Source organism: Gambusia affinis, linkage group LG05 (genome assembly GCF_019740435.1).
Source record: "Gambusia affinis linkage group LG05, SWU_Gaff_1.0, whole genome shotgun sequence".
In the NCBI taxonomy this organism is placed as follows: Eukaryota; Metazoa; Chordata; class Actinopteri; order Cyprinodontiformes; family Poeciliidae; genus Gambusia; species Gambusia affinis.
This window is the reverse complement of record NC_057872.1, coordinates 8,391,095-8,416,024: the sequence shown is the minus strand read 5'-3', so window position 1 is coordinate 8,416,024 and position 24,930 is coordinate 8,391,095. Positions and strand designations below refer to the sequence as shown.

Below are 24,930 nucleotides of genomic sequence, written 5' to 3'. Positions count from 1 at the left end.
AAAAAATAATATAAAATAAAATAAATAAGCCCAGAGGCTCTGACAGAAATAAAATAAAAATAAAAAAATTCCGTGGCCCGAAAAAAAAGAAAGAAAATTTCAGCGTCCCAGAAAAAAAAAATCTCAGGAACCAGAATTCTGACTGATGGACGCCAGCAAGAAACCAGCTTCTGAACCACAGACCCGAGTTGTTGCGGACAGCTAACGTTCTGGAGAAAATGTCTGATTTAAGTGACTTGTTACGTGCCAGAGGAGTCCCCGAAGCTGCTATTGCACTAATGGAAGAACAAAAGGTGAGTAAATCAAATGAGATAGTTTGGTGTCTAAAGCCGAACGGTTATGGCTAGTAGTTAGCATGTTTGTTAGTTTATAGGAATAAACTGATGTACAAAGTTAATTCATACAGATGAATAAAGGATGTAACAGCTGTTGATTGCTGGAATTGTCCCGTAAATGTTTGTTGCGTTTATTTTATTGTTCTGTTTGAATGTTTTACAATGAAACTAAGGTTAGCTGAATGTCAGCCACCTTCTATATAAGATGTCTGTCTGCTGTGTTAAATTGTGTAACTTTTAGTTCAGTGGAGGACAGAAACTATGGTATAAAGTGACATAAACGTTTATATATGCAAATATTTAAAAGGAAAATGTATGACTTGCACCAATCTGCGGCTGGCTGTAGATCTGATCGTAGGATCTCTTCACCAATGTAAAAGGTCACTTAATGTTGATGTGCAGAGTAAATAATTGTCATTTCTCATCTGTTTGTGTGCAGATTGACTGTGGTGTCGCAGCAACGCTGGAAAATCATCAAACCTTGATGAAATAAATAATTCACAAAGAGCTCGTCCAAAAACCAATGTTCGTCATTGACTGCTGGAGGGAGATCATCTACCCACATCTGCCCCTCAGCCCAGAGGCTCTGACAAAGCTGTTCTCAGACCTGCAATCAACTTCCAAAAAAGTCTGTCAGCTGCTGAAATTTGCTGCAGATTTAACTCCTAAGCAAAAGGAAGTAGAGAATCATCTCAATAGATTCATACGAGAGCTGGAGGACATTAAACTTCAGAAATTTATGAGATTTTGCACTGGATCTGATCTCATTGTAACAAACCATTATTATTCTTGTTTAAAAGAATAATTAGCCATTTAGTTAGCCATTTCAGTTTTGGCTGAGAATATTACAGTTTCTTTTATTATCCCTGGTTTCACATCATACAATGAAGTGGCCACAAAAGAAATGAATAACTGTTTATTACATCCAAAAGCATTTTGACTTGATCTCACAGCTCCAGCTGCTGAATAGAAACCTTCAACAGTAACAAGAAAAATATTGTTAGAGAACTTTAAAATTATAATAAAACTTGTTTTGAAGGTTTACCAGCTGGATCAGCAAAACAAATATTTTTTGTAATATTTTGCTAATAAAATGTTACTTTACCCAATACTTTTCTGTTATGGTTTTCAATATGTTAATAAAGCTTGCTTTTCATTTGAACAGGTCTAATAATCAGAAGTACATAAACTGCTGAATTTGAAAAGTTACAAAAACTCTCTAAAAATGTTCTTTTGTTTTATGGAATTTAGCAAACACAATTTGGTTAATTTTAACTAACTTAAAGCAAGAAAAGTTGTGGTGGTGTGTTGAAAAAGCACAACCCTTGTATGGAGGCCTCAGTCCTGAACGTGGACATCACAGGTTTGAGTCCCGGCCTGATGACCTGTGTTGCGCAGTTTCCTCTCTCGTATTACTCAGTTTCCTGTCTGACCACTCTCAAAGAAAGAGCAAATGAAACCCTAAAAACAAGAACGGTTTTGTTTTATATAATTTAAGACAGTAAGAAAAACAATTTCATATGACTTTTTATTAATTGTTCCTAAATATCTGTAATCAATTGTACTATGCAAAACAAAACAAAACAATGAAGTTCATTTGTTTTTCACAAAAAACAGGTTTATAAATTTATGACATCCTTTTTGCTTTGCTGCCATTTTGATCACATCTCAAACATACATTGTCAATATCTTTAAATTAACAGAGCAGCATTGTGTTAGAAGAAAAATACATTTTTCATGAAGTAGAATACTCATTTAAAAAAATACATTTGGTACATAACTGATTATCATAGAACAATAATTAACTTTGCATCAGCATTGTTCCTTCTAATAACTGTGTGAAAGCAAAACAAACTTTGAATTGGGAAAGAAAAACATCAATCAAACTGTATGTTTAACTTTTATCAGCACAGTAGCAGCTTTAAGACCAGGTCATCGCAGAACTCTATATTTAAATTATAACAATACACTTTCATGTTCTGGCAGAAAGACAACAAAAATTTTATGTTTGCTTGCACACAATATGTCTAATTAGATGCAGTGCAAGAAGACCTGTGTAGAGAGCACCTATCAGAAATTGCAAAAACTATCCAACGGTATGATCGAGATAAACAGCAACACTTTTTAAATTCCTTTTATGAGCACTGAAAGTTGCTAAATACTTTCTTTTCTTAGCCTTATATACAAATCAGCAGCAATAAGTGGATCTCCTGAGGGCTCCCAGTTGTTTTCTACCATAAGCAGACAACAAAGTTTCATCACAGGGATATTGGCTTTTTGGTGTTCACTCTTCCATATACACAGTGACCTCCTCCATAGAAACAGGTTTGAGTGTATCCTGCACAAAAATATAAAGGATTTCTTTGTTGTTTAAAGACAATCTGAAGTAAAGCCTAATTATGTCATCCATCTCTGACATTTTGACATTTTCTGGGACACTGAAATTTTCTTTTTGGGGGGGAGAGGGGGGGCACGGATTTTTTATTTAATTAAATTTTTTTTCTGGGCTACAATTATTTATTTATTTTAAATTTTTTCCGGGCCATATATATATATATATATATATATATATATATATATATATATATATATATATATATATATATATATATATATATATATATATATATATATATATATATATATATATATATATATATATATATATATATTTTTTTTTCAGTGGCCCTAATCCTCTTTTTTTTTATTTTATTTCTGGGCCATATTTTTATTTATTTTTTTTCAGTGGCCCTAATCCTCTTTCGTAAATAATGTTGGTTTCTGCAGAATGAAGGCTGGAAAAAAATATGTGACTCTTTTTCCAAACCAAGCTGATCAGGTTAGAGCTTAACTCAGGCTTCTGCACAAACCCAAACGCATGAAGGTATTTGCATCTCGTAGAAGAGCGCCGCATCACGCAGCTCAGCAGTGAATACGACGATCGTTCAACACGTACGTTTGTTTCCTTTTTGACTGATGCAAGTTAGATTAAAATTGTGAATTTGAATTCGTAAAAGTGTAATTCTGTCGCTTGGAAATATGCTGGAAATTAGCTCAAAAAGTTGCTCTTTTATTTAAGTATCTTATGCAAGATTTGTACTGGAGGATGTTTACCAGGATATTCATCAGTGTTGAAGATTAATATAAGAACAAAGTGGAGATGATTCTGTAGTTATTAGCATGTTATTAACAACACACCACCCCGTTACTTGTCATATTGCTGTGGTCTTCAAAAAAACAAACAAACAAGCAAAACAATACAAAGAAAACATGCCCTAGAAACTAAAGCCAAACAGATTCAAACTTGCCTCTGCATACGAGTCGATGACTAATGGAGGCCGGCGGGGAGACATTTTCCTTCTGCAGGAAAGTCAATCAGACACTGACAGCATTCAGAAACACGCAAAACAATTACAGAACTTAACAAAATCAGTCTAGACACAGACAGTCGCCTGGTTCCGTGCGCCACGTTTCTGACCTTTGAATGCATCTAATGCGGCCAGCAGAGGGCAGCAAAGCGACATTGGTGATTTTCCAAGTCAGGTCCTTTCAGGTTACAGAAACAGACGAGGTCAAAGACAAAAGCTGCACTTTTTACAGTTTTCTAAAATTTCAAAAAGCGTATTTGTGGAAGTGTTGATTTGGGAAGTTGGAAGAGTCCCAGCAACAGTCTCCCTTAACACACTTCTTATTGTTTCCCAGAGTCCGCATGATGGCGTAAAACAAATCAGATGCCAGCAAGTCTTTAGGTTTAATCTGCAGGATTTTTCACCCAGCTCTGTCTATGTGTTCAACTCATGAGCAGAAGAAACATTTACTTTCATATTTTGACGTGAAATCAACCGGAAGTGAATAAATCAATAATTTTTGTTTAAGCTTTTAATTTGTTTAAAAATAAAAAATAGCTTCCAAAACACATATTTTCAAGAAACTCTTTATTCATCAAAAGCAATAAACAATACATATGTCTAATTTTCTTGTTTTTATTTTATTTTATTTTATTTACATTAAATCAATTTGATTTGAGAATTTTTAAAAACTAAAGATTAATGCTAAGAACATAAAATTAAATCTGATTATTTCAAAAGACGCAATGAATTTTATTTTTGAGTTTATACAACCTGATATTGTAAATAATATTTATTTCACTGGGTATTTTTTGTGTACTTTTGTAGTGAGTCTAATTCAGTGGATTCATATATTCATCCAACATATTATCTAATCTTGTATAGTCTGTGTTAACCTTTACCTCGATGTATGTTGAGTACCGAGGCCTTTTCCTGCCCCCTCAGGCCCACACTGCAAAGAGCCTGGAGTTTGCCCAAAATTTTTCAGTGGAAGACTCTGATGTGTTTGGGGTGACATATCCCAAGTCAGGTAAAGTAAACCAGCTCTTGTATTTTCCCATGTGTGCTTAAATCTTAGGTGTAGTCAATGTTCTACCCTGTTATATATAAATAAATATCATTTATGAAGTAAGATGCCATGTCAGAGTTAGAGTAACTTTTATGTTTGTTCCTATCAGACTGATGGCACGTTAATTCTCAGAAAACATGATTCCTTTCTTCCCATGAAGTTTCAGGTTACAAGCAAAACCTTTAAAACACCATTTTGTGGCTTGTTGAGTTCAGACAACAGGAGATTGAATTGCCTTTTATTCTGCTGTTTTAACAAAGGTTGTTTTTCTTCCTACGCCTGAAATGCAAGACACTGTATTTACATCTGCAACATATAAATGCATCAAGGATTCTGGACAAACCTGATATTCACTGGTGACAAAGGTGAACACCTTGGTTTATTAATTATTGTCACCAATGATAAAATAGACTCCATGCCCATTTAAAGGAATTTTATTAGATTTCTTGTATATGAGCTCCTAATTCAACCTGACACCTTTGTTTCATGGATGAATGTGAGGTTTTATCAGCCACAGTTCAAACCCTTTTATACTTAAACATATTGGGTTTTCATTAAAGCATGAATTGCAATCTTATTTTTGAATTCTCCCAAGTCTATTTTTGTTTAAGCTGCATTTTTGAGTCTAGCTGCTGTTGCCTTTTTGGGAAACCATAAAACTCTGCTTGATTGAAGAGTCTGGCACAATCAGTGTTTGTGTGTTTGTATTTGAATGCGTTTGTTTTCTCTGAGCAGATACTGGTTATACCTGTTTCCATGGAAAGTCAGTCACTCCATCACTCCCCTCATTCACTGCAGTTTCGCCTCTCAGATTATCATGATACTAGCAGATGTTGGGACCAGAGACAAACCAAATATTCTGTGAAAATAAATTCCACGTATCTATTCCCAGAAGATGTCTCCTCAATGGGGGCGATCCAGTCGCAGTGTTTCCTATTTTGCAACATGTTGTCATATTCATTTTATGTCATTCTCATCTAAACGTGAGGAAACGAAGTTGATTTTGGAAAACATCAATCTCCTTTAACTCGTTGAAATAAATGTTCCTCTGCTGATGCACTCTCCGTTTGAATAGCTACTAAAACTGTCAATTGTTATATGTTGAGATTCACATTCCAACAAATCTTCACCAGTCAGAGGAATTAGGATTATTAGATTATGAGATATTAAATACTCAGCAGGCTGGAATGCAGCAATTTTGAGTAATTGCTAAAAAATAATTAGTCACGTTGGAGTCATGTGGAGTGAATAAAACTATTGCATTCTGGAAACTCAGCTTGAAGCAGGAACGCTGAATAAAGGCTAATCACAGAAGAAGACCATGAAGAAACAATAAGTTAATTTTTAGTCAACGTAAACAAGTTGAACATGCAACGTTCAAAGTGGCTGACTTTTTAAAAATCGGATAAAAGCTCAACTAAGTGAAAATCATTCAGTGAGGCCTCAATTGCATTTTTGCTCTTCCTCTCGTAATTATTCATTCTGCAACCTCTTAATGCAACATATCTCAGCAGATGCGCTGAAGTTCATAGCAACTTCCTGGATGCTCTCGTTGGTTCAGCTCACCCTGCCTGCGATTCACATGGGGCTTTTAGAATCCAACAATGCGCTCACTGTGAGAAGACCACAATGAAGTGTTTTGTTATGCAACGCACACACACACACACACGCGCCCGCAGTGGAATGCACAGAGAAACAAATACTCCCATACTTGCAAGGAATAACCAATAGACAGCATGCTAGAGGTGCAAACTCACATGATGGAGCATAGCAGCCTTGCAGATTGTCCACATATGAGCATCAGAACTAGAATGCAGAACTTTGGTGAAACTGCTTTCTTTTACATCACAACTTTCATCTGCACTGCACTGTGAGGAGAATGACTCGCCTGGTCCACCACAGGTAGTCTGTGGTCCGCCATCATGGTTTCATGTAAAATGACAATCATTTGCACATCTCTCCACTCCTATAAGATCTAAATTATATTCAACTGCTATTCACTCCAGCGTTGTTGTGTAAGTGCTGTTCCTAATTAAACATTTGCATGAACTTACCTTATTAAGTGATTATTTATGCACAACCATTCAAACTGCACTCATGCACCACTCAGAATCGACACAACTTAACCTGAAATGCTGCCACACTGATCCGATCATTCATAATTTCATGCTGAATTCATCGGATGGTTCACTCACTTTGGATTCTCACTTAGTCTCTGATTGATTTGGACAATAATTATTTAACTATTCTGTGGCACTCAGACAGCATTCATATGTATTTTCTGGATGCTCGGATGATTTTTATTTTTTTTTAAAGAAAAATAAACAAACAAGACAGTGGTGTCAAAGGATGGCAATGTTCCGGTCATCATGGCGTTGGTCACTATGAATTCGACACCATTGATCTCGCCGTTCTTGCTTGTTACCTACACAGCTGCGGTGTCATCTTTTAATTTGTTTGATTTGGGATTTCACCAAGAAGAAGAGAGTTGCTGATTCCTGAATCATGGTGGTGCGGACACTACAAGCCAAGGGTTTCCTGCTCCATGAAAAAGATCACTCATACGCTTTAATTATGCCAGAAACACATTCAAATCAATGATCCGGCCTGATCACTTCTACGGATGGCAACACTCTTGATGCGGGCGCGTTCAAGTTCATTCAAATGGGGTCAAAATACTTTGAAACATAATTTTACTCAACATGACCTGGAGCAAATGAGCTAAATGGATTTGCTTAAGTAACAGGAAAACTTGAGCAAACCATCTTTCTAAACAGGATGAACACATCATAGGTCCAATCCTTAAATTAGAGAAGCCGATGACGTGCAGCACAGGGCCGCCATTCAAAACGCTACACAAGAAAAGAAAGAGGCTTTGCCCTCCCTCTGCAGATCCTGAATTTAAACCAGAGACAAAAACTGCCTCCAGATGGAGCGGGTACCTGCAGCCTGTAAGCCGTCGGCTCCCTGGGATCAGTCCTCATGTCATCGTCGATGTATGTTGAGTACCGAGGCCTTTTCCTGCCCCCTCAGGCCCACACTGCAGAGAGCCTGGAGTTTGCCCAAAATTTTTCAGTGGAAGACTCTGATGTGTTTGGGGTGACATATCCCAAGTCAGGTAAAGTAAACCAGCTCTTGTATCTTCCCATGTGTGCTTAAATCTTAGGTGTAGTCAATGTTCTACCCTGTTATATATAAGTAAATATCATTTATGAAGTAAGATGCCAAGTCAGAGTTAGAGTAACTTTTATGTTTGTTCCTATCAGACTGATGACACGCTAATTCTCAGAAAACATTATTCCTTTCTTCCCATGAAGTTTCAGGTTACAAGCAAAACCTTTAAAACACCATTTTGTGGCTTGTTGAGTTCAGACAACAGGAGATTGAATTGCCTTTTATTCTGCTGTTTTAACAAAGGTTGTTTTTCTTCCTACGCCTGAAATGCAAGACACTGTATTTACATCTGCAACATATAAATGCATCAAGGATTCTGGACAAACCTGATATTCACTAAACCAAAGTGTTCACCTTTGGTTTATTAATTATTGTCACCAATGATAAAATAGACTCCATGCCCATTTAAAGGAATTTTATTAGATTTCCTGTATATGAGCTCCTAATGCAACTTGACACCTTTGCTTCATGGATGAATGTGAGGTTTTATCAGCCACAGTTCAAACCCTTTTATACTTAAACATGTTGGGTTTTCATTAAAGCATGAATTGCAATCTTATTTTTGAATTCTCCCAAGTCTATTTTTGTTTAAGCTGCATTTTTGAGTCTAGCTGCTGTTGCCTTTTTGGGAAACCATAAAACTCTGCTTGATTGAAGAGTCTGGCACAATCAGTGTTTGTGTGTTTGTATTTGAATGCGTTTGTTTTCTCTGAGCAGATACTGGTTATACCTGTTTCCATGGAAAGTCAGTCACTCCATCACTCCCCTCATTCACTGCAGTTTCGCCTCTCAGATTATCATGATACTAGCAGATGTTGGGATCAGACCCAAACCAAATATTCTGTGACATCAAAAATTTTATTATTTACCGAATAATGCAAAGTCAGCTTATATTTTAACTAATGTTCTGCAGATCACTGAATGCGTGGGGAAACAACAAGCAAAAATAGTAGCTATTAGTCTACAAGTTAAGCAACTTCCGTAAACCAGTCTTAGAACTTGTGGACCTTGTGAAAGATCAAGAAGTGTTGAAACACTATTGAAAATGTGGTCGATTATTCAATAAAGGCAATGCAAACTCACTTTGGGTAATTTGTATTTCATGTTCATTTTAAAGCATTTATTTTTTTATTGTTATTGGAGCTTTTCCCGAAGTATGTGATGTGAATTTGCGTAGACTACACAGCAGTTTACCTTTAAGGGATGTATACAAATGTGTTCTCAATTTATTTTTATGCCCTAAAATTGTTTTACTGCGACTTTAAAACATTTGAATATGATAGAATAAATGCTGCAAAAATAAATTGCAGAAAATCCTGCAAGTTTCATTATATCCAAAGTTAAATTTCAACAACTTTATTATTCCCGCACTATTATTTTTTAGGACACAAATATTTTATACGTAGAAACTAAACATTTGAGAAATGTATAACAACGAAGAAAATGGTAAAAAGAGAACTTTTTAAATCGAAAATTGCAGAGGGCCAGGTTGCCGTCGCGGAGCTTCATGTTCCCGCGAGAGGTGCAGGAAGTCTCGGCAGGACAGGCGAGCGCTTCTCGGTCAGTTCACTGCTCCGTACGAACAGTGGTCTGGTAGTAACTCCGTTTCTGCAGCATAATGCCGTCTTCCGAGGAGCTTTACCGGGAGTATCATGGACTTCTGCTTCCCAGAGAGACTCACTCTGCAGAGAGTTTGAAGTTTGCGCAGGAATTCACTCTGAAAGATGATGATGTTCTCGCGGTTACGTACCCGAAGTCAGGTGAGTTTAGTTAAAGATGACACTTTTTTCCCCCTTACGGGTGGATGCATTACTGAAACTAAAGCTAAAACACACCGAGATTACTAAATATCATTAGTAACGACGCATGGTCCAACAGCATCGAGAATGCATTAATGATAATGTTTGTTCTCATATTAAACCCGAATAAAAATGGACTTTGCTTCTTTGAACTACACAGATCTTGCATTGTAAGTTTGCACCAGCGACAGTGTTGCAGTAGACCTCCGACGCGACTTGTCATTCCCCGTAAATAGCCGAATTTTACACATTTTTTCAAGTTATCTACGCAAACTGAAGTATTTTATTGGGATCCTTTTTGCGATAAACCAACACATAGCAGGTCATGTGAAGTGGAAGTGAAAATTATGTGCGGCTTTAATCGTTTTGTGCAAATAATAAGCTGAAAAGTATATTATTTTGTCGGATATCCCTAAATAAAATCCAATTAAACCAATTGCTTTTAGACGTCACCTAAGTTGCAGTAAGTGTTTTTTTACTGATATGTTTTTTGCTGTTGATGTTCAGGTAAGATATTGTAACTCTGGAAGAGATTGCTGACATCCCCATCTCAGGTGGAAGAATCTGACATTGTGTTCTGTACAAATCTGGACTTTGTGAAGAAAAGAAAACTGGCAACAAGTTAGTTAAAAAGGGAAAATGATTCTGGGAGTCCTGCCAGCTGGTGTCTGTAACAAACATTGGACTGAAATGATGACTGCACATCACCCTGTACATCCTGGTGGCAGTGCCTTGCTGCTGGGATCCTTTTCAAGAGCGTTGACCGGGCAGCTGGTTTGAATAGATGCAATAATGGATAAATACTGGAACAAAACCAGCATCTAAATGTAACTTAAAACGAAGCAAGTTGTTGCTTCACAACAGCAATAAATCCTGTCACTGCATGCTGGAATAAAAGGAGGTGCTTTAACAGTATGAAGCTATATGGCAACTAATGAAGTACTGAAACAAAAATATGCTTGCCTTGAGGATTAATAAAAAAAATAAAAAAAATCTATTCATTTGAGTCATTTCAGAAATCCCTAAAGGGAACAAAGTGAAACTTTGAAAGATTGGGACTCATAAGGATCCTCCCTAATTCCCATGCTGTCCATTTGGAGCAGTTCTACTTGTCATTATGATAGAAATCTCAGGCCTGTGCTTCACTTAACACCTTATTTCATGTAAACTGAGAAATATATTGTGAGATGTTTATTGGAATATGCTTCATGACCTGATAATCTGCCCTCATACTACATTTAAAGCTTCAGGATGTCCCTTGTGCACCCTCTCTGATGCATAGTTGTTATCTATAGCTGGAAAAAAACAAAACAAGTTACAGATTTCCATTTAGAGGATCTACAAGACATTTAAGCACTCACAGAGAGACATAAGAACGGCATCCAGGCTAAGGAATAAATTTCTACTTTGATGGAAATCACAGAAGTGGTTTTATAAAAAAAAAAAAAAGCAACACTCATTTCCCCTTTGTTTCTCAGTAAGTCTGAGGCAACGCTCAGTTAAAAACAATCCAACAACAACAACAAAAAAAGAAATCCTGACTTCCAGCAGCTCTGAAGTGTCTCATTCGTCTTTGTAGGGACGATCTGGATGCAGGAGATCCTCCCGCTGGTGCTTAGTGGTGGAGACCTGACTCCCGTCCAGACGGTGGTGAACTGGGACCGGGTCCCGTGGCTAGAGGAGACCAGGCTGGCGCAGGTGATTGATAAGCTGGCATCGCCGCGTGCGCTCGTCACACATTTTCCCTACAGCTTCATGCCGCCTTCCTTCCGCAAGTCCAAAGCCAAAGTAAGTGGGTGGAGACTCGGTCAGACATTTCCAGGCTCTACTCGAGGATACAGACAACACTGCATGTGTTCTTCACTTTGCAGGTAGTCTATGTCATGAGGAACCCAAAAGACGTCCTGGTGTCTTCATATTACTTCCACCAGATGGCCGCCTTCCTGGAGGATCCAGGGACTTTTGATGAGTTCATGGAAAAATTCCTGGATGGTAGAGGTCAGAGAAACCAAACATAATTCATATTCCTGAAAGAGTTTGGGGTTTTCTTTCCCATGTAGTCTGTGTTGGTATTTCAGTCCATCAACATTAAGAAACTAGTTGCTCAGTTTAATGTGTCAGCATAGTTTTGCTCTCGTGACGGGATCCTAATGGTGATCTGCTTTTACTACATGGAGATTTCATCTGACATCAATAAAATAGGAAACTGTATTTATATGTATCTATATGTTTAGATAATATGAGTGGGTGTATAAATACGGTTATAAATAACGTTTGACATGACATGTTTATAATAACATTTTAACAAAAACAAAAGGATAAATGATACATTTATAGAGTGTCTTCCAGACAGTTTCCAGATGCTGCATCTGTTTTAAGCTGCACAAAAAAATAATATATTTTTATTCTGTGATTCTGTTTGTTTTTTTCTGCAGTTTTCTTTGGGAAATGGACAGACCATGTGAAGAGCTGGAAAAATGCAGAGTTAGGAGACAGGATACTTTTCATCACTTATGAGGAAATGGTTCAGGTAATTTTAAGTTTTTTGTAACCTTTGGCTAGTTTAGACTTCCTGTTTTAAACTATGTTATTCTACATGTGTTATCTTTAGCCTTAGTTGTTCTGCCCCTTCACTTTTACGGGAAAACTATTTTTTTCATAAATGTCAACTAAAGTCTGAAAAAAACATTTTTAGGTTTCCCATGAATTATTTATAGTTGCACTGACTTGTGGTGACTCTTTTCCATCTATACAAGTTTCAGAAGCTTTTTCTTTAATCCCTTAACAATAAAAGTCAGGTACGTTGTGTGTTTGGTCTGATCACTTATGTACCTTCCCAACATGTTTCCGATATATTTTAATTTGTCTAAATTAAAAGATATCCTGATGAAACCGGCTCTCTTCCTTTTTTGTTGTTCACACAAACTAATCAGAGGCGACTGGGCTTCATGTTGTGTGTGATTACCAACATAATGCACCTTACAAATGTTTGCAAATATTTTAAACTGCTCCACGTGTCACTTTAAAGCCACAATTTTTAGTGCATTTTATTGGGGTTACACTTGCTGGGCCAGCATAAAGTTGTGCCTAAATATGAAGCAAAAAAAAAATAATTTGAAAAGATTAAAAAATGATTACAAGAGTTTATACCTATATTTTATCATAATGTTCGTGATCAAGTATCGTCTCTCGTTCAGGATCTGGCCGCCTCCATCAGGCGCATTTCTGACTTCTTGCGCAGGGATCTGAGTGAAGAAGTCATTCAGAAGATAGCGGAGCATTGCTCTTTCCAGAGCATGAAGGCCAACAGCATGTCCAACTTCAGCCTCTGCCCAAAGGAGTACATGAACAGCGACAAGTCTCCTTTCCTGAGGAAAGGTGAGTTTTTTACATCTCTTGACTGTCGATGACATGAGATTGGCTGTTCTGCCAGCGAGTTTGTTGTTATTTCACTCTTTCACCGATGTGTTGTTTTGCGACAGGAATCACAGGAGACTGGAAAAACCACTTCAACTCAGAGCAACTGGCCCGATTTAAGTCTGTGATCACTAAAGAGTTGGAGGGAGAGAACTTCTCTCTGCCATGGAGCTTGGATTGATCCGCACATGAAAATTCAAGTAAGAAGAAACAAAATCAAGGCATCTACTGATAGTTTTTTGTTGTTTTTTCAAATAGGACGTTTGTGCTATTTGTACAATTCAAAATTATTTAGATTTAATGTGAGTGAAGCGAAAGATTCTGACATTTCATTAACTTTACCATTACATGTACTTAATTATTGATCGATTATTGGAACAGTTTTCTAACTTTATAACAATTACTAAATGAAATGTTTTTTTAAGTCTGAATAATTAGCAGATATCTCTATGAGAAAATGTCTTGTAGTATAGATCGCCTGCTTTTGAACTAACTGCAGAATTACATCATTTTGAGTGCAGATTTCTATCTGTGATGACAAGAGTGTAACTAAGATTTAACAATTTGCACAAAAAAAAATATATATATATATATATGAGAGAAAAAATGTAAGGGAAACACAATGTATTCAAGTCAGCAAGAACTTAAAACATTTCTCATTTCAAGCCCAAAGTTTTTATGTACAACATAAAGGAGATCTTTTTTTCCTACTGTCTTATATTAAATTATACTTTTTTTTTTTTGTAGTTCCTTTTGGCTACCAAAGGTATTCCTATTTCCTAAATGAATAATGAGATCCTTTTGTTTCCTGTTTTCTTCAAACTCATAGTGCTCAACAAAACATTATCCTATTATAAAGTAGCTTTTATCTTTAAGCTCTCTGAGTTTAATGAGGTTTTAATTAATTCTGCCTCACAGAGCTGGTGTAAGCTTTCCACTGTGAGTTTTGAAGAAAGACTTGAAGCCTCTTAAGGAAATATTCGTCTCATCATTTTGGCCTTGATGAAATATGACAGAAAGTTGTACTAACATAAAAAAAGGAGAAGTGTAATCTCTAACAACGTCAGACTGAAATCAAATTATGACGTGTTTCTAACATTTCTGTTTGATGTGAAAACAGAAACAGCTGAAAACTTAATGTGTTTATTTTTTTCTGTCGTTCGTCTGTTTTATCAGAATAACAAAATAAAGTATTTTACACATACATTGTGCTTTGCCCTATGGAGTGTATTTAGAGACAATTACTACTACAGGATTGAATCACCTGATGTATGTAGAATCTGAATTTTATTATTACTGTAGATTCTTTCCTATTTGCAATGTTTCCATAAATAATATTTAGGGTTAAGACAGTGCGTGGTTTTCTAACCTTATTCTACATACGAGCTTCTCCTAAGAGTAAAGGATTCCTGTCGTTTGGTTGTTTTCTATGCAGTAATGAGTATGTAATGATCAGAACGAAGAAGATGCTGCACAATTTTATAGAATTACAAAGGTTGTTGCACATTTCCCATTCAGTGCAAAGGCATAAATAATGTTTTCTGCAGAATGAAGGTTGGAAAAAAAAAGTATGACTCTTTTTCCAAACCAAGCCGATCAGGTTAGAGCTTAACTCAGGCTTCTGCACAAAGCCAAACGCATGAAGGTATTTGCATCTCGTAGAAGAGCGCCTCATCACGCAGCTCAGCAGTGAATACGACGATTGTTCAACACGTACGTTTGTTTCCTTTTTGACTGATGCAAGTTAGATTAAAATTGTGAATTTGAATTCGTAGAAGCTGTGAAAACCGTGCCAGGACGTGACATTTAGTGTTTCTCACGGTAGCTGTCGCAGAATTTAAATAAATGATGAGCTGCTGCCGAGAGCGATGGATCAAACGTGCATCAGCTTAGAGCGAAGAAGATCCTGCTAAGGTAAGTGAAGTGAATTTAACTTGAACCACGAGACTTCTTGATTAAAGATTTGGACTCCATTATTGGTCTGATTAGTTGGTAAATGGCTAAAAATATCTGTCTGGTCTTGGATACATATTTTAATTAATCGTAAAATCCAAATCCTTTAAGTAAAATGTGTCGGAAAGCTTCCTGGTTTTGTTGTAAATATCTGCGTAGCGCACAGCAGTTTGAGAGAGATACAGAAAAAATTTTAATTGATTAAAAAAAACACACAAACAGGGTTTATAAAGTGTTAATCTGGAACTTCAAAGGGAGTGCTGCATATCTTTTTATCTGATCTGTGTCTTAAATCATCATACCGAATAGACGGAATATTAAATTAGTCCGACGGATCTAAGTTCTGCCTACATTTTTCCAGTAGATATAAAAATTACAGCATAAACGCAAAATCAGGAAGACGGTTTTATTATATTTCTCACATTACATAGCTTAGTTTATGTAACTTGAGAGATTATGTAAATACATGTCGATGTTAATTTGAACTCCATGCGTCTCTTTATTAGTGTTGGTTAATCCAAGCTGTGCAGCAGAGAGAAGTTCACTCCCTTCAACTCTGTGTGAATCACTCATGTCAAATTGCCCTGTTGCTTAGAGCTGCAATTGTTTTCCCAGTCTACAAACACGCCTGTCACAAAAGAAAAATGATAATAAAAGTAGTGATGCAAAGATCAACTTTGATGCAAAAGCAAATTTCCTGCTTACTATTGTCCAAAAATGCAATTAAGGAAACTGTAGAGCAAGAAGGGCCTGTACCATCTCTGTAACACTGAAACTGAAACATTGATGTGAAATTAGATAGCTGAGTCTGCAGAAATGTAAAAACCAATGGGCGCTTTGCAGCCCTCGTACGCTGTCATTGAGTCATAATGTTTTCTCCACTGCTCACTTGTCTCACAGTTGCTCTAGTCAGTTTGTCCAGACAAGCTCAGACATGCAGATGTGCATTCTTCATCCTGGCCATCAAATAACAAATATGTAAGAATGACAGGTGGAAAAAAAACCCTCAGAGTGTAATTCTGTCGCTTGGAAATATGCTGGAAATTAGCTCAAAAAGTTGCTTTTATATTTAAGTATTTTATGCAAAATTTGTACTGGAGGATGTTTACCAGGATATTCATCAGTGTTGAAGATTAATATAAGAACATAGTGGAGATGATTCTGTAGTTATTAGCATGTTATTAACAACACACCACCCCTTACTTGTCATATTGCTGTGGTCTTCAAAAAAACAAACAAACAAACAAAACAATACAAAGAAAACATGCCCTAGAAACTAAAGCCAAACAGATTCAAACTTGCCTCTGCATACGAGTCGATGACTAATGGAGGCCGGCGGGGAGAGATTTTCCCTCTGCAGGAAAGTCAATCACACACTGACAGCATTCAGAAACACGCAAAACAATAACAGAACTTAACAAAATCAGTCTAGACACAGACAGTCGCCTGGTTCCGTGCGCCACGTTTCGGATCTTTGAATGCATCTAATGCGGCCAGCAGAGGGCAGCAAAGCGACATTGGTGATTTTCCAAGTCAAGTCCTTTCAGGTTACAGAAACAGACGAGGTCAAAGACAAAAGCTGCACTTTTTACAGTTTTCTAAAATTTCAAAAAGCGTATTTGTGGAAGTGTTGATTTGGGAAGTTGGAAGAGTCCCAGCAACAGTCTCCCTTAACACACTTCTTATTGTTTCCCAGAGTCCGCATGATGGCGTAAAACAAATCAGATGCCAGCAAGTCTTTTTAATCTGCAGGATTTTTCACCCAGCTTCTGTCTATGTGTTCAACTTATAAGCAGAAGAAACATTTACTTTCATATTTTGACATGAAATCAACCGGAAGTGAATAAATCAATAATTTTTGTTTAAGCTTTTAATTTATTTAAATAATAAAAAAAATTGCTTCCAAAACACATATTTTCAAGAAACTCCTCATTCATCAAAACCAATAAACAATACATATGTCTGTTTTTTTGTTTAGTTTTGTTTTTATTTTATTTTATTATTTTTTTTACATTAAATCAATTTGATTTGAGAATAAAAAAAAATAAAGATTAATGCTAAGAAGATAAAATGAAATCTGCTGACTTCAAAAGACGCAATGAATTTTATTAATTTATTTTTGAGTTTATACAACCTGATATTGTAAATAATATTTATTTCACTGAGTATTTTTTGTGTACTTTTGCAGTTAGTCTAATTCAGTGGATTCATATATTCATCCAACATATTATCTAATCTTGTATAGTCTGTGTTAACCTTATTTTTTTTACCCATTTGATTAAAGCTTTTTTTTTTTTTTTTAGATGGTGCGGTTTAAACCAAAGATGTCCTCATCTGATCCCTGGCATCTGATCAACTATATCATATATAGTTGATCAGAAGGCAATATATATAGTTTTGTGTACTGAAGATTAAATGGGAACCACATGGATGTATATCACAAATCATTACAGTGGCCAGCTGAGTCGTGTAAACATGCAAACTGCATGAAAACATTGTGAGCAGCAGCAGCAAGAATAGATTTCATTGCAAACTGAAGAACAGGAGGCGACTCTTAACTCATTGACACAACGCTGAGAGGAATGAAGAGCGTGACACAATGTGACGTGTCCTGTCACAGACGCATCATATTCATCAAAATAGCTCAACTTGTGAGGTAGACACCAACAAGATGAATTTATTTTTCATTTTCTAAGTCATATTAATTATAATGACTTTAAGTAGAGTATCAAATGGGTTTTTCATACACTCTCTGTGCTGTTTCTGCTTTTTTATACTTAGGTTTCTGGTTTCCATTGTGTTTGCTTTTATGCATATTGTCAATTGATGCTTGTTGTATGTGGTTTGTTGGGTATCTGGCCGGCAATATAATGTTTCAATTTCGGCACCACTGAACTACAGCATCCTGTGAGCACTACTGCTGAGTGACTCAAACTCTCAGCACTTGCTTGTTCCTAAACAGTTGGATCAAAGTTTAGAAAGGCAAAAAAAGAAATCTTGTGATAGTTTCCACTGATAAATGTGTTCAGTGTTCTGCATATGACTTGTGTGCAGGTTTTGGTGCCGTACTCACAATACAGAAAAGTTCATTTACTAATGCAAATTACAGTAAGTTAATACTTAGTACTATATATCAGCGAGCATGATTTGATGCATGGTGGGTTTAATACGTCTCCATGTTGTTCCCAAAATAATCTCCTAAAGCATCATGAACATTTTCCAAGTATTAATGCAACTCTCTTGATAACACCTTAGGAGTGTTACATGAAGTACAATATTTGCGAAACCAATTTGCTGAAAATAGGAAAATTTTTAGGGGCTCCGGCCCCTGTGAACGCTTTCTAATGTCTGGCCCAGACAGTGTTTAGAGTCGTTTTATGTTTGAGCGTAAGTAGTCCTAAACACTGCATTTAAACAAAAGAGAAGAAGAAAATTGACAAAATCATACAGCTGCACGTTCTATAATGGCTGATGAAACAAACATCTAAAGTAGAAATACAAAAATAAAGCGTGGCAGTGGGTGGGTTTACTTAAGGAGGTGGTGGTGGAGGGGTGGAGGCCCCCAGAGTTCTGACACCACTTCAATTACATGTTGGCCTTTTGTACTGAAAGGAGGGTGTGTGTGTGTGCATGTGTGCGTGTGTGTGTGTATTTGTGAGGCCAGACGACGCTCTTCAGGACACCCACCTCGCTGCCGCCTGGCACCCACTGGTCCTGCCCTGGGCTGCCCACAGGATGCCCGCTTGCTTTGATTTCCTCCTCATCACACACACACACACACGCACACCCACATACACGCACACACACACACACCATAGAAGATAGTCTGAAATCCATCAGAAGATCTCATAATCTTTTTCTTATTTCTTTAGATTCTGGCAATCAGGAAGCAAAACCTTCTCAAGTCTGCTGACTTCCTCCGCCCAAAGCAATTCTCACATTTACAGAATCTGGCTTCAATAAAGACAGGAAGTTGTTTTTTTTGTTGTTGTTTTTTTTTTTTTCCATCTGCTGCAGTGTGTGTGGAATTGGCTGATAAGGTATCAAAACTGTCGTCCAAATCTCTGACGTCATGTGCCACATTTCTGTTTCATTGTGTGTCTGCGTTGCTGCTCGCTGTCACCCTGTCTGCTGGCTTTAGATGTTGCATGGACAGATGTGGAAGCCTCCCCAGGCTTCCTGAAAAAAGATAAATAGGCTGTTTTGTGTCAGATCTTTCACACACAATAATGCGTTCTTCAAAACTAAAGAGGCATTTCATTTCAATTTTATTCCCAACTTTAATCAAGATTTATTTGCCAAACTTTACCTCATAGATTTGTCAGCCATCAACTCTGATATCTCAATGCAGCTATTTGTATCAGGATGTTGAAGTTTGTACAGTACTTGTACAAAAAAGTAGGAAACAGAGATGTAGTTGGGTGGATTGCAAAAGAAAACCTCATCAAAGAAACCAGTTGAGCTTCTGTTTGCTTTTATATTTTGTTGTTCTAATAGAACAAAAAAAATGTGTTTGTAGTTTTTGCTGTTCTGTCTAAATTGCTCATTTACATGAAATGTTTCTGAAAAAGGCTGCACAGTGGCGCAGTTGGTAGAGCTGTTGGCTTCCAGCACGAAGGTCCTGGGTTCGATTCCTGGCCCGGGGTCTTTCTGTATGGAGTTTGCATGTTCTCCCTGTGCATGGTGGGTTCTCTCCGGGTTCTCCGGCTTCCTCCCACAGTCCAAAAACATGACTGTCAGGTTAATTGGGCTCTCTAAATTCTCCCTAGGTGTGAGTGTGTGTGTGAATGCTGGGGATAGGAACCAGCAACCCTCCCGACCCCATCAGGGACGAAGTGTGTATAGAAAATGGATGGATGGATGTTTCTGAAAAATCCTACCTGGAGCGAGTTACACCTGGAAATGTTAGCTCTGATGCTAATGTATTTAATCAACAATGTTAGCGTGATTTTTACGCAGATTTCGCAAAATGGGATGTAGCATGTTAGATGGAGTTCAAGTCTGCTTAAAAACGATTTAATGCTATTCTTAGTCTAATCTCACAGATTATTTTGTATCTACTTCTATACACTTATTAAGGATTCTGACAAAAATTGAGCACAGAGTTGTTTTCACTCTGCCTACATCTTTTTGAGCCGGTGAATTATGTAAACATTGCTGTACTTGTTAAATATTTAGAGCTTGCTTGTGTTTTTTAAATGCTAAAGTAATAATACTTCTGGAAATTATTAGCTATTTATTGATTTCACCTATCAGCCACATGATATGTGGTTTTTAAAGAATTACACATGTACATGTATGTACTTCCATTAAGGCAGTTTTCATCAATTTTACCTTGAAATACTGAACCTCCTGACTTTTAGAAAAGGTGTTCTATCATAAAAGATGCTCAATCTTTCAGAACCAAATTGCTGCCATTGTGCTCCCTTCCACACCTTTCATTCCTTGCTCGCTCATCATTCAAATCTTATAGGTAGGATCAACTTTTTCCTAATCATCTAAATTTCTCCGAGGCACACAGAGACTCATGCCACTCAGTCACGCCCCACCCAGGGTGTTCTTTCAATTTTATTCCCAACGTGGGGCAATCAAGCTTTATTTGCAAAGCACCTCTAGCGTTTGTCAGCCATCAACTATTTACAAATCAGAACTCAGGAAACAAAGGAGTGTAGAGTTTGCCTTTAAATCCAAGCTAAAGCAGCCTGAAACTGAGCTGACGTCTCGTCTGAGTCTCCTGTTGCTGCCTTGTGTGATAGGCTGCCCTCCTCCCCCTCCCGGCTGCAGCTCCGATGGATTCTCATTGTTCCTGCAGCACGTTTCTCTTCCTGCAGCACGTTTCTCTTCCTGCGCGTACGATAACCGAGCACATCCTCGGCAGTAAGCTGGGTGCGTGTTAGAGAGCACAGGAGTGACGGCAGCGCTGAAAAGTGTAAGAGGATGTGGTCAGGGAAGCCCAAAAGAAAAAGACAAAACACAATAAACAACAGAAATCCCTGAATGCCTCTCAGACACAACAACAGTCACGTAGGTTTCACCAGCTCCAGGTCACATCAGCCGACTGGCGGGCGCTCAGAGTGGGCAGGATTCAGCCAGATTGTATTTCTGCCATGTTCTTGTCCGGCATGGTGCCTGTTTTTGTACCGTTTGCAAGCCTAAGATCAAAGACACAATAATTGAACAAAAACATACAACAGATGCACAGGATCTCTGAATGCTTTTTAACCAATGTATTTAATGTTTATAAAGTGCACACATTTGATTTATTTTAAACAATTAACTGATCCGGTTTAGTTAAAATCAAACAGTGAAGGTTTGCATGACACGGCATTTCTGATGGATCAACTGGTTTGTTGCTCTAAAAATGCAGAGCTGAAAATGAATCAGACACCAAAATCCAGTCATCTGTCCTTCACAATCAACCTGGAACAAACTAACAGAGTAAAACCCTCTGCCCTCTTAGCGCACAGCTAACAAATGTTTTAGATGATGAGATGGATGGCTTTTACACGTCAAAATCAGAATAGTATGATGTGTGTTTATTCTCAGCCCTTTTAGTCTGACGCCACTAAATACAACCAGTTACTATTAAAAGTGATCTCATTAGCAAAAAGATTTCACCTGTGCATAATTCAATCGCAGCATAAATGCTCACAATTGAAAACCTGTCATAAGACGTTCTGTTTGCAGTTTGCCGCAATATGTTGAGGACACAGAAAACATGTGGAAAAAGTTGCTCTATAGTCAGATGAGGGTTTTACTACTGAGCTACATGCAATACGCTGTGCATGACTGAGAATGTACACAGCACATCTCCGTGACGACACCGTCACCACGGTGAAACATGGCGTCGCTGGTCGTCCCGTTGACAGATTCTCCCACCTGAGCGGTGGACCTTTGGAGCTCCTTCAAAGTTGCCTTTCATCTCTTGGCTGCTTCTCTGACGATTGCTTTTCGTTTTGTTTCCATGCCGACTGGATCTTTAGTTTCTTTACTCATTGGACGTTCTGACCGTGGGGAGAAAAATACGGGCATTTGGGTCAATGGGAATTGTCCTGTGAGTGTTTTACTCGTGAATGATCTTCCTCACTGTACAATCATCAACTAAAATTGTTTGGAAAGGGGCGACTCACTGCTGATGCATTTCTTCCTTTGCGTCGTTCCCGTCGCAGGAAGGGTTTACGGTTTTGCCTCCGTAGGAAGCTTTTTCTTGCTTATCCCAATAAAAGCCGAAAAATCGACTGAGTGAAGACAAAAGTATAAGTAACTGGTGAAGCTATTGTGCAAGTGTTATAATATCCTCTTAATTCATTTCTTTTAATTTATGCTGCAGGGATGCATTTGGAACCTGCATTAGGTCAGATGCAGTCAGAGACGGACTGAAGTCTCCCAACTTCCACCCTCTTTCTCATATATAGTTAGTCGGTTTCAAACTGGACACTATTTGTCAGCTGTGAGTCAGTCAGGTATGTAAACCCACAACATAAATACAGACCATCGACAATGATGGCTTTGGGAAACCACTCGATTGTTTTCTTATAGTGCCAGATACAACTAGTGCACTTTAAGCAGCTGTTTTAACACCTTGAAAGGATTTATTATAATGGTTCATGAGCCTCATTATTAAAAAAACTAATAAAAATAGTTTAAGTAAATCTTTGTGTGTTATTGTGTGTAAAGATCTGTGTCACACAGTGAGAGAAGCTGCTGCGCTGATCTGTTGTAGCAGGAAAACCGATGTGTGAAATGGACTATGACTGCTATCTGGACTGATCTGATAAGTTTAGTGTGTGTGTGCTTGATAAAGTAGATGAGTTACAGTATGTGTTTATGTATTAAATCTCCCCCCCACCCCCATCAACAGCAGCACCAGCCTACAAAGGAGGCTGAGATAAGCCCCACCAACAGCTTACGGTAAGACCGAATGGATACGTGCCAGCTTCCCATCGTTTCAAGAAGGTTTGACACTAAACACCTTTCCCAGCGGTATCTAACAATTTCCATGGAAAATAGCGCTTTGCTTTTTCAGCAAGATAAGTTCTGTATTTTCCAACATAGGAGCTCTGAGGTATCTGAGTTAACCTTCGCGAAGCTCCCGCAGTGTCACTCACTGCTGCTTCCTCAGGCTAGATGTCAGGCGTTTAAACGAATCGTTGTTATCCTCGACTCTTTTTGTGTCAGAGATCATTGAGAGGTTGCTGGAAGTGCTTGGAGGACAACATCCTCTGCGGAAATTTGAGTAAAAATATAAACTTCTGCCAAAGAGCTTGCAGCCCATTGCCGTGTTTGGACTTTCATTCACTCATGTGACGGCACTCAAAATAAACCACGGGATAAATAAACAAAGCTCCATTCTGGTAAGTTATTAGAAGAACCGGGTTGGCACCAACAACCTCCCATGTCGTCCGGTGAATGCTGCGACCAAAATGCACTATTATTAAATATATATATAAAATTCAGCCACATGGAAAGGAGAGAAGGTTTCTCAAATATGTACACCTCACGTAGTCTAACACTCTTGACTTAGTTTCAGCATTCAGCTGTTCTGGATTTAAACTTCACAATAAGTCTAACTCTGGGGTTTGTCTGACGTTTGCTCATCTGAATCGTTCAACTAAAGCCAGAGGCGGCTTCTGATGCAGGACGTGTGTGCAGTTGCCCTGGGTGACATTAGAAAGAGAACGGTGTATAAAGTCACTGATAATATCACTTATTCATCACTGTGCACAAATTTTCTTCAGCTTATTTTATTTTATTTTTTTGCAAGTTGTCACACATTTTGCTGCTGGCACTGGGGGAGATCATTTCACTTCCTCTGAATTCACTTCTACTGCATTTTATCCCACGTCAAGATTTTGCAGTATTTTGCTGGAGGGCTTCACCCAGAGCACCATCCATGCAGGAACTGTTCAAAGTCACTCTTCGGTCAAGAAGAGTTCAAAAATCACAGAGCACCTTTATTTGTAAGGAACTGGGGCTTTTGTCACCTGAAGGGGGTTTGAACAAGAGATGACAATCTCACAATCTGATGAATCTGGAAAACAGATTTAAAGGAATGGTGAGTACAATGTTGCCAATCAACTTGTGTGATCCTTACAAATTTTAGCAAAGAAGACAAAATTGACTCAGAAGGTACGTCAGCAGTTTTCACCATGCCACCTGTAAATGCTTTATTTTTCCAACATGATTTTTTTTTTTTATTTAAATTTAATTGCACAAAATACACAGAATGCCACTTATGAAGAGGAAAAAAAAATGTAGTTATTTAAGATCATTTCTTTTTAGTTGTGATAAATATCTGTAAGTTTTGCAGATCCACTGAGTGTAACATGGTCTAGGTTTCAGGGAAGAGAAGCTCTTTCACCATGTTGCCCTGCTTTTCTGCAAACATTTTTTTTGCTTAGTCTACAGACATACTTTATTGAGAGATACTTAAATTTAGATGTGCTGACTACAGTGCAGCCCACCATCTGTCTTCCTCCAATTGTTGCTGCTGATTGTATTTTGAATTTCAGTGGAGTACAGTAAAGGGGACAGTTCCAGCCATAGTCTGACAAAATTACACAGTGTGGCTCCCGATGACAGACTGATAAAAAAATAAAAAAAAAACTATAAAAAGAACATCACCATTAGGCTAGGTATGAGTGTAAAATAAACCAGATCTTCACAAAGATGGCTGGGATGATTTCTAACCCAGAGGCTCCCAAAGATTTTCTGGGCCCCCCTATGGATTACGATATAATCCATAGGGTTTTATTGTACCGTTTGGTGGGGCAGGCGGTACAATACCAGGAGGAAAAACTGTGCCCAGTTGAAAAAATAAATAAACTGGGCACACA

The 24,930-nt window shown here is 37.7% G+C and overlaps 1 protein-coding gene across 2 annotated transcripts; it reads left to right on the top strand.

Annotated features, from left to right (window-relative positions):
- Positions 1-7,667: 7,667 nt before the first annotated feature.
- sult2st3 (sulfotransferase family 2, cytosolic sulfotransferase 3) lies at positions 7,668-13,736 on the top strand. 2 transcript variants are annotated; one of them, XM_044117801.1, is made up of 6 exons: positions 7,668-7,869; positions 11,304-11,512; positions 11,596-11,722; positions 12,160-12,254; positions 12,922-13,102; positions 13,207-13,736. In XM_044117801.1, the coding sequence occupies exons 1-6, from the start codon at positions 7,734-7,736 to the stop codon at positions 13,320-13,322; spliced, it is 864 nt and encodes a 287-aa protein (XP_043973736.1). In that variant the 5' UTR covers positions 7,668-7,733; the 3' UTR covers positions 13,323-13,736. The 2 variants fall into 2 exon arrangements, with proteins under 2 accessions (XP_043973736.1, XP_043973735.1); XM_044117800.1 differs by lacking the exon at positions 7,668-7,869 and adding an exon at positions 9,452-9,685.
- Positions 13,737-24,930: the final 11,194 nt, after the last annotated feature.